Genomic DNA, 10,250 nt, shown 5'->3' on the forward strand with positions numbered 1-10,250 from the left:
GTCAATAGGTTAAATGAAAAAGTCACAAAATATGATCTTTATAAAAGTTCAGTATGTGCAGATATATAGTACATCAGAAAGCTAAAAGTGATTTAATCCAGAAAATGAAATTGTGGGGTTTTTTTATTCTCTTCTTTTTTTCCCTTATGTTCTTCCAGTTTTCTTCAATAAACACATGTAGAGAAAACAGCTGTGTTAGGCTTGTTAGCTTGCTCTTTGCATGACTAGTGTGTGAGCACATGGCAAAGCCGCATGTGTAGCCTATAGAACAGTGGTTCTCAACCTTTCTAATGCCGTGACCCCGCAATACAGTTCCTCATGTTGCGGTGACCCCAAACCAAAAAATAATTTTGGTGGCTACTTCATAACTGTAATTTTGCTACAGTTACGATTCAGAATGTAAATACCTGATATGCATTATGTATTCTCATTGCCTCTCTGCCTCCTAGGCTTCTGTCCTCCGGCGCTTGCTGCACCCGCCCACTGATAACGTCAGCAAGCGCCGGACACACGTAATGCGCTGCTACGGACTGTGGAGCGTTCCCAGCTTCCCCAGCCCCTTAGGCCCCTGACGGATGATGCAATCACGTCTGCGCATGACCGCAGGCATTCAGTTTGGAACGCACGTCCATAACAACCTGCGTTCAAGCTGAATAGCGCTGCTGCAGACGGTAGCTCGGCTTCTCAGCGGCTAAAGCCATCGGAAATACATATTTCCGATGGCTTTAGGCGACCCCTGTGTTTTGGTCCTTCGACCCCCGCCGGGGTCGCGACCCACAGGTTGAGAACCGCTGCTATAGAAGGTCAAGGTGCTTGGCCTCAGGGAGGATTGCAAATGGCTTGTCCACCACTGGGAGGGAGCCTTTTTGCTGTTTGTTCGCCTGCTGCTGTGAGACGCAGTTTCTCCGCCTGTGTGCTCATCCCATCTGGCGTCTGGCGTTGTGAGACTATTAAATGGAATGGCCCACCACTTTCCGGCTCTGCAGTTTCTGTTGTCTGCTGGCACCCAGTGTGGACCTGCCTGGCCTCAGCCACTGGCATTACACTACATATTTCTTTTGTAATTCTAAATACGTTGTGGAAGTAGAAAAAATTTATCCTGGTGTAACTTCTCTCCTACTAAAAGTGAGCTTTCTCTCAAGGTTACAGCAAAATCACACACACAAATTTTTTTTTCCTGACAAACCCTTCTGTCGAGGGCTGACTTTAAATAGATCAAAGTGAGGGAGCTGCTCTGCTACGTATGAACCCCGACACAGAAGCAGGTCATCTATGAATGGTGTAGCACCAGGTTCCCCACGAATGTGTGGAGCGTGACAGGCGAGAGGGCAGCCCCCTTTCTGGCCGCACCCCGTTTCCCCGACAAGAGGATCTCCTCACCGGACCCTGGTCCCCACGTGCGGCCACACGCAGGCGGGGATGGCAGGGGACTGGCTATCAGAGGCCAACTGAGGCCCTGCGGCACTGCTGTATCATTCCGCCTGGGCGGGATTCTGACTTAGAGGTGTTCAGTCATAATCCCAGATACACAAATAATTTTTAAAATTTTTATTTTAAAAAAAATTTATTTAAGTATCACATACATACAGAAAGTCTATATACTACAGTCCATTGAATTTTCACAAAGCCACTGCAACCAGCACTGCAAACATAACATTGCCATCACCCCAGAAGCCTGTCTAATGCCCTTTTCTAAACACTACCTACCCACAAAGGTAAGCAATATCCCAATTTCGATCGCTACAGCTTAGTTTTGCCTGTTTTAAACTCTACAAATGAAACAAATTATGTACTCTTTGGCTCCTAGCTTCTTCCATTCAATATTATGTTTGTGGGATTCATTAAGGTTGTCAAATGTAATAGAAGACTGTTGGGAAAACAGCTGTTAAGTTTGCTCACTTGCACTCAACATGATTAGTGCATGATCATGTGGCAGAGCCACATGTGTAGCCTACTTGAGGCTACAGGGTCTTGCCCTCAGTGTGCATTTCTTGCCCGCCAATGCAAGGGGCCATTTTCCTTTGCTCACCCACTGCCCCTTTGAAGCGGGTTTCCCCTGTTTGCTCACCCACCACTGTGAGAATCTAATAAACAGGAATAGCCCAACATTTTCTGGCTCCACAGTCCCTCTACCGCAGGGGTCGGAAACCTTTCTGGCTGAGAGAGCCATGAACACCACATATTTTAAAATGTAATACTGTGAGTCATACAATATGTTTAACACTAAATACAAGTATATGTGTGCATTTCATGTAAGAACAACACCTTTTTTTTTTTGTCTGTTGCTGTGAGTGCAACAGTCTTTTTTTTTTTTTTTTTTTTTTTTTTACATTTTATTTATTCATTTTAGAGAGAAGAGAGAGACAGAGACAGAGAGAGAAGGGAAGGAGCAGAAAGCATCAACTCCCATATGTGCCTTGACCAGGGAAGCCCGGGATTTCAAACCCGCGACCTCAGTGTTCCAGGTCGATGCTTTTACCCACTGCGCCACTGCAGGTCAGGAAACACCTTTTTTTTTTTTTTTTTTGTATTTTTCTGAAATTGGAAATGGGGAGGCAGTCAAACAGATTACCGCATGCGCCCGACTGGGATCCACCCGGCATGCCCACTAGAGGGCGATGCTCTGCCCATCGCGTTGCTCTGTTGCAACCAGAGCCATTCTAGCGCCTGAGGCAGAGGCCATGGAGTCATCCTCAGCACCCGGGCCAACTTTGCTCCAATGGAACCTTGGCTGCGGGAGGGGAAGAAAGAGACAGAGAGGAAGGAGAGGGGGAGGGGTGGAGAAGCAGATGGGCACTTTTCCTGTGTGCCCTGGCCGGGAATCGAACCCGGGACTCCTGCACGCCAAGCTGATGTTCTACCATGAGCCAACCGGCCAAGGCTAGACTAACACTTTTAAAGTATAATAAGTAATAAGTCTCTGAATTCTTTTTAATAACGTTGTTATGCTGTTGCTAACCAATGCTAAATGAAGTACTTCTTACCATTAATGTGACTTCTGGTGCTGCATGGTTTTGCTGATGGTTTTGTAGTCTGGTTGATACGTGGTGAGGTTGGTTGATACGTGGTGAGCTTAAGCTTCATGCAGGCGTTGAGACTTCCATCCATTAAACGTGATCATTGGTTGGTCTTAACGTTCTTTAGATATGAGAAAGACTGCTCACATGCATACATAGAGCCAAACATTGTCAGTACAGCAATGCTCACACGCTGCAGTGTGTGGTATGTGACGGGAAGTGTGTTCCAAGTTTTGACAATCAGCTGGTCCACGGGTTGAAGTTTTTTCATTTCTCCCCACTTGTGTTTGCTCACCAACTCTGCTTGCTGTCGTGCAAGTCTTTCCAAATCTTCATTCAGTGACTTGAACTTATTCACCCACATGTCTGAGGCCTTCAGGTCAGCAACTTGTAGCTCAAAATCTCTGACAGAGACACCGGGGATGTAACTCAGGTCGGCGCTGTCCACTGCACACTCGTGTGGATGGGTGATGAACTTAAAAAGATGAGTGCGCTCACGAAATTCTCCAAAGCGCGCTTTGAATGACTGCAGGAGATTAGATGTGAAGCCCGCTAGCTGCTGGAGATCAAGATGTTGAGCAGGGTCACTTGCTGTGCATGCATCTTTAAACTCTCCCAGTTTTTCAAAGTGTAGTAAACGACCTGTTTCAATGTCGGCAATGAAGAGTTCCAGCCTGTTTTCAAATGCAAACACTGCTTGTTGAAGGGATAAGACTGTATTTCCAACGCCTTGCATTTTCACATTGAGCTGGTTCAGATGTTCAGTCATGTCCACGAGATAGTAGAACTTCAGGAGCCACTCAGTGTTAGCTAACTCAGGATGCTTGACGTCTTTCATTTCAAGAAAAGTCCGGATTTCGCTCAGACAAGCCGCGAAACAGCTGAGCACCTTCCCTCTTGACAACCAACGCACATTGCTGTGCAGAAGCAGACCAGGATAATTATTCCCAACTTCATCCAGTAGTGTTTTAAACTGGCGATCATTTAAAGCTCGGGCAACAATAAAGTTGACCACCCGAATGACCAGCGACATCACCTCACCAAGCTGCTTGCCACACATCTGAGCATAAAGCACCTCCTGATGTAGGATGCAGTGAAAACTTAGGATAGGTCTCTTTTCATGTTCACAAAGAAGCGCTACAAATCCTCTGTTTTTCCCCACCATGCACGGAGCACCATCAGTACACACCGAAATAAGTTTATCCATCGGTAGATTTTTTTCTTTAGCAAACTCAGTGAAAGACTTGAATAAGTCCTCCCCTCTTGTTGTCTCTTTCATAGGCAAAACACCAAGACTTTCCTCACGTAGTGTGTCACCGACAGCATACCTTGCAATCACGCTGAACTGGGATAAATGGCTTATGTCCGCTGACTCAACCAAAGCGAGAGAAAAGAATGGTGCTGCATTTATGTCCTTCACTTGTGTTGCCTCAATTTGATTTGCCATCATGATGGTATGATCGTGAACAGTCCTTGCCGACAGAGGCATGTCTTGTATTCGTTTCATTATCTTTTCTTTATCCGAAAAGTCATCAAAAAGTTCACTGGCAACATCAATCATGAATGTTCTGGCATACTCCCTATCTGTGAATGGCTTTCTGTTTCTCACAGTTGCTAAAGCACCAGCAAAGCTAGCTGAATTCCAGTCACCTGGTTGGGTCCAAACATGGAGTTGCTGCTGATTAGCTTGCACTCTGCAAAGTAGCTCTTGACATGCTTTCTTCCTGATGTCCCCTGCTGGATATTTCAATGCAAATGTAGTATGGCGTGTGTCGAAGTGCCGCTTTATATTTGACCGTTTCATTGATGCAATTTTACCATTGCATATTAGACACACTGCAGAACCTGCTCTCTCCACAAAGCCGAATTCCTCTGTCCATTCCTGCTGAAAAGAACGATACTCCTCATCTTTTCTTCTTTTAGCCATCTTCTTCTCAAAAGGGTTTCTGGAATTAGCTAGCTACTTGATTAAAAGGAGGGAAGTTTACTTCTTGACCTTACAACGACCCGTGTACTTTACGCATTATCCAATAAAAATTTGGTGTTGTCTTGGAGGACAGCTGTGATTGGCTCCAGCCACCTGCAACCATGAACATGAGCGGTAGGAAATGGATTGTAATACAATGTTTTATATTTTTAACATTATTATTTTTTTTTTACAATATTTTTTTTATTAAAGATTTGTCTGCGAGCCAGGTGCAGCCATCAAAAGAGCCACATCGCCTGACCAAGAGGTGGCGCAGTGGATAGAGCGTCGGACTGGGATGCAGAAGGACCCAGGTTCGAGACCCCGAGGTCGCCAGCTTGAGTGCAGACTCATCTGGTTTGAGTAAAGCTCACCAGCTTGGACCCAAGGTCGCTGGCTCAAGCAAGGGGTTACTCAGTCTGCTGAAGGCCCACGGTCAAGGCACATATGAGAAAGCAATCAATGAACAACTAAGGTGTTGCAACGTGCAATGAAAAACTAGTGATTGATGCTTCTCATCTCTCTCCATTCCTGTCTGTCTGTCCCTGTCTATCCCTCTCTCTGACTCACTCTCTGTCTCTGTAAAAAATAAAAATAAATAAATAAATTAATTAATTAAAAAAAAAGAGCCACATCTGGCTCACGAGCCATAGGTTCCCAATCCCTGCTCTACCATCTGCCCAAATCCAATATGAACCTGCCTGGCCCTGGCAACCAGCATTATAAAGAGCATTTGTTTTCATTGCTATATAGAATTCCATTGTATGAATTTACTGCAACTTATTTATCCATTCAACTATTAGTGGGTTGGGTTAGTATTCAACTATTGGTGGGCATTAGGTTAGCATTCATTTTTGACCACTATAAATAAAGCTGTTACAGTCTCTTGGTAAACAAAGATTTGTTGGATATAAATCTAAGAAAGAGGCTGCTGGATGACAACTAATTTTTTTTTATTTTTAAGGTCTACATTTTTCCAGGGTATTTTTTGCCTCTTTCATTTCATTTTTTTAAAATATTTTATTTATTGATTTTTAGAGAGAGAGAGAGAGAAGGGGGAAGGAGCAGAAAGCATCAACTCCCATATGTGCCTTGACCAGGCAAGCCCAGGGTTTCGAACCGGCAACCTCAGTGTTCCAGGCCGACACTTTATCCCACTGCGCCACCACAGGTCAGGCGACAATTCTTTTTTTTTTTTTTTTTTTGTATTTTTCTGAAGCTGGAAACGGGGAGAGACAGTCAGACAGACTCCCGCATGCGCCCGACCGGGACCCACCCAGCACGCCCACCAGGGGCGATGCTCTGCCCACCAGGGGGCGATGCTCTGCCCCTGGGGGGGGGGTCGCTCTGCCGCGACCAGAGCCACTCTAGCGCCTGGGGCAGAGGCCAAGGAGCCATCCCCAGCGCCCGGGCCATCTTTGCTTCAATGGAGCCTTGGCTGCGGGAGGGGAAGAGAGAGACAGAGAGGAAGGAGGGGGTTGGGGGTGGAGAAGCAAATGGGTGCTTCTCCTTATGTGCCCTGGCCGGGAATCGAACCCGGGTCCCCCGCACGCCAGGCCAACGCTCTACCGCTGAGCCAACCGGCCAGGGTCGCGACAATTCTTAAAAATCTTCCAGACCAGGATGTTGGCCCGGATGAACACTGTCCTCAGCCAATTACATAATGTTCATGGATTAATAATATATGCCTATACCCTTCCTAACAGCTCATTTTATTTAGGAACAGAGAGAGATTAGAAGCATCAATCATCAGTTTTTCGTTGCGACACCTTAGTTATTCATTGATTGCTTTCTCATATGTGCCTTGACCGTGGGCCTTCAGCAGACTGACTAACCCCTTGCTCAAGCCAGCGACCTTGGGTCCAAGCTGGTGAGCTTTGCTCAAACCAGTTGAGCCCACACTCAAGCTGGCGACCTTGGGGTCTCGAACCTGGGTCCTCCACATCCCAGTCCGACGCTCTATCCACTGCGCCACCACCTGGCCAGGCAATAACAGCTCATTTTAATTTTGTCAGTTTGATACATGCCTTATAAGAGAGTAACTTTCTTCCCTTGGATTTCTGCACATCGTGGGGGAACGGATGTAGTCCTCAAGCGTTACTAACAAGTTATTCTGGAGAAGAACTAATGCATTCAGCCTGACCAGGCGGTGGCGCAGTGGATAGAGTGTCGGACTGGGACGCGGAGGACCCAGGTTTGAGATCCCCGAGGTGCCAGCTTGGGCGCGGGCTCATCTGGTTTGAGCAAAGCTCACCAGCTTGGACCAAGGTCGCTGGTTTGAGCAAGGAGTTACTCGGTCTGCTGAAGGCCCACGGTCAAGGCACATATGAGAGCAGTCAATGAACAACTAAGGTGTTGCAACGCGCAATGAAAAACTAATGATTGATGCTTCTCATCTCTCCGTTCCTGTCTGTCTGTCCCTCACTATCCCTCTCTCTGACTTTCTCTCTCTGTAGAAAAAAAAAATGAGCACAAACCATAACATACAAAATCTGTTTTCTGACAGCCTGACTTCTCTGAAGGAAATGACAAGATCATCCCCATCTCCGGAATCCCAGCACCTAGCACAGTGATTGCATATGACAGAGGCCCAATAAATCTTAAAATGCATCCTCTGTTTGAAATGGATGGGAAAAAAAAAACCATACTCTACAGGACAGGTGGCCAAAAGTAGACCAAAGTAGAGTCAGTTAATTGAGAAACAAAGTCTTTCTCTTTGGTACTGAAATGACAACTTAGACATCCATCATTATTGGTAAACACCCATGCTATACAATGCTCTACAGCAGCAAAGAGCAATGCCATGAATCTTTACACAGATATGGAAAATGCTCCATGATTTATTGTTAGTTACCCCCCCAAGGGCAAGTTACAATCTAATTGTATATCATTATTGCAATTTTTTTTAAAGATTTTTTTTTTTTTACCGTTTTAGAGAGGAGAGAAAGACAGGAAGGGAGAGAAATGAGAAACATCAACTCATACATGCAGCACCTTAGTTGTTCATTGATTGCTTTCTCATATATGCCTTGACCAGGGGACTCCAGCCAAGACAGTGACCACTTGCTCAAGCCAGGGACCACTGGGTCATGTCTATGATCCCATGCTCAAGCTGGTGAGCCTGCGCTCAAGCCAGTGACCTTGGGGTTTCCGACCTGGATCCTCAGTGTCCCAGGCAGATGCTCTATCCACTGGGCCACGGCCTGGTCAGGCTGCACTATTTTTTTTCTTTTTTCTTTTTTTTTTTTTTTTTTGCATTTTTCTGAAGCTGGAAACAGGGAGGCAGTCAGACAGACTCCTGCATGCGCCCGACTGGGATCCACCCGGCATGCCCACCAGGGGGCGATGCTCTGCCCCTCTGGGGCATTGCTCTGTTGCATCCAGAGCCATTCTAGCACCTGAAGCAGAGACCACAGAGCCATCCTCAGTGCCCGGGCCATCTTTGTTCCAATGGAGCCTTGGCTGCGGGAGGGGAAGAGAGAGACAGAGAGGAAGGAGAGGGGGAGGGGTAGAGAAGCACGTGGGCGCTTCTCCTGTGTGCCCTGGCCAGGAATCGAACCCGGGACTCCTGCATGCCAGGCTGACACTCTACCACTGAACCAACCGGCCATAGGCTGCACTATTTTTTTATTTTTTTTTTTAACAGAGGCAGAGATAGACAGGGACAGACAGACAGGAACGGAGAGAGATGAGAAGCATCAATCATCAGTTTCTCGTTGCGCGTTGCGACTTCTTAGTTGTTCATTGATTGCTTTCTCACATGTGCCTTGACCGTGGGCCTTCAGCAGACCTAGTAACCCCCTGCTGGAGCCAGCGACCTTGGGTCCAAGCTGGTGAGCTCTTTGCTCAAGCCAGATGAGCCCACGCTCAAGCTGGCGACCTCGGGGTCTCGAACCTGGGTCCTTCCGCTCTATCCACTGCGCCACCACCTGGTCAGGCGGCTGCACTATTTTTAAAGGGAAGAAAAATAGATCTCTCCCTGGTACTTCCAGTAGGTTTATCTTCTAAGACTCTGTTCCGTCTGACCAGGCAGTGGCGCAGTGGATAGAGCATCAGACTGAGATGCAGAAGGACCCAGGTTCGAGATCCCCGAGGTCGCCAGCTTGGGCACAGGATCATCTGGTTTGAGCACAGGCTCATTGGCTTGAGCCCAAGGTCACTGGCTTGAGCAATGGGTCACTCAGTCTGCTGTAGTTCCCGAGTCAAGGCACATATGAGAGGACAATCGAAGAACAACTAAAGAGCTGCAATAAAGAGTTGATGCTTCTCATCTCTCTCCCTTCCTGTCCCCCCCCCTCACACTCACACACACACACACACACACACACACACAAAAGACTCTCACCCTAAACATCATGAAAAATGTAGGGAAAGGAACAAAAGTTCCTTAAACAAATCCTGGCCCTCACAGCCAGGTTCTTCAGGAGAGGCTCTATGAAGGAAGGCCAGGTGTCAACACTGGGAAAGAAGGGGTGACTCATTCCCACATTTAAGAAAAGCGTCCTCATCTCAAATAAAACGAAAAAATAAAGAAATGTGCGCTCGCCAAGACTGCACATTTTAATGAGGTTGGGAACAGAAGGGAATATAAGGACCGCCAAATACCTGCCAACGTGCCTTAAAAATTTGGTGGAACATAAACATGAGGTGCTGCATATATACTCAACCAATTACAGCCTCACAAATAAATGTGTCTTTTGTGTGTAGCGCCTTGCAGTTTGGAATATTCTTTCTCTTACAAATGGGGCTTAAACCAAATTCTGCCACTAATACAAGTGGTATCTCCGACTTATCAGTGATCATCTCTTTTTTTGGTGTTTCCTCACCGCCTCGGTGAAACAAAGGGGGTAGGGATGGACTAAGCCTGAAGCGCAGCCATTTCCAGATTCCTACCCAAAGCCCCAAACAGTTCAATACCAACCAGCAAGCGAGCGCCTCTTCTGCGTGGCTAAAGAACAGATGCCGATCAGACCCACTCCTCCATAGGCACTCCCCAGATGACTAGAAGAGCACCCACTCGTTCCGTCTCGGCTGCTGCACCTCCTCGGACTCCAGCCGCAAGTCCACCAGTTGGGGGAAAACCGCCGGTGCCAGCCGAGGATTGGGCTCAGTCACAGGGCCTAGCGCCCGCCCCGGTGCGTTTGCGGGACTTTTCCGGCGGCGGCGCTAGACGCTCGACCACAGAGATCGAGAGTGATAGGTGCCCGGGAGGAGGGGCGGGCATAAGACGTGGCCCAATGGGAGAGCGCGCCTGGGCGGGAGGGCGG

General features: G+C 47.3%; 1 protein-coding gene across 1 annotated transcript; it reads right to left on the bottom strand.

Annotated features, from left to right (window-relative positions):
• Positions 1-1,580: 1,580 nt before the first annotated feature.
• On the bottom strand, positions 1,581-10,183 carry LOC136397418 (protein FAM200C-like). Its single transcript, XM_066371926.1, has 2 exons — positions 9,905-10,183; positions 1,581-5,097 (listed from the first exon to the last, which is right to left on the bottom strand). Exon 2 carries the CDS (start codon positions 4,942-4,944, stop codon positions 3,118-3,120), a length of 1,827 nt encoding a protein of 608 aa, XP_066228023.1. The 5' UTR covers positions 4,945-5,097; positions 9,905-10,183; the 3' UTR covers positions 1,581-3,117.
• Between the last annotated feature and the right edge of the window lie 67 nt (positions 10,184-10,250).

This window comes from Saccopteryx leptura, chromosome 1 (genome assembly GCF_036850995.1).
Source record: "Saccopteryx leptura isolate mSacLep1 chromosome 1, mSacLep1_pri_phased_curated, whole genome shotgun sequence".
In the NCBI taxonomy this organism is placed as follows: domain Eukaryota; kingdom Metazoa; phylum Chordata; class Mammalia; order Chiroptera; family Emballonuridae; genus Saccopteryx; species Saccopteryx leptura.

Bases quoted from the DNA above. Each gene is read 5' to 3' on its own strand.
- LOC136397418 (XM_066371926.1), bottom strand. From the start codon at position 4,944: ATGGCTAAAAGAAGAAAAGATGAGGAGTATCGTTCTTTTCAGCAGGAA.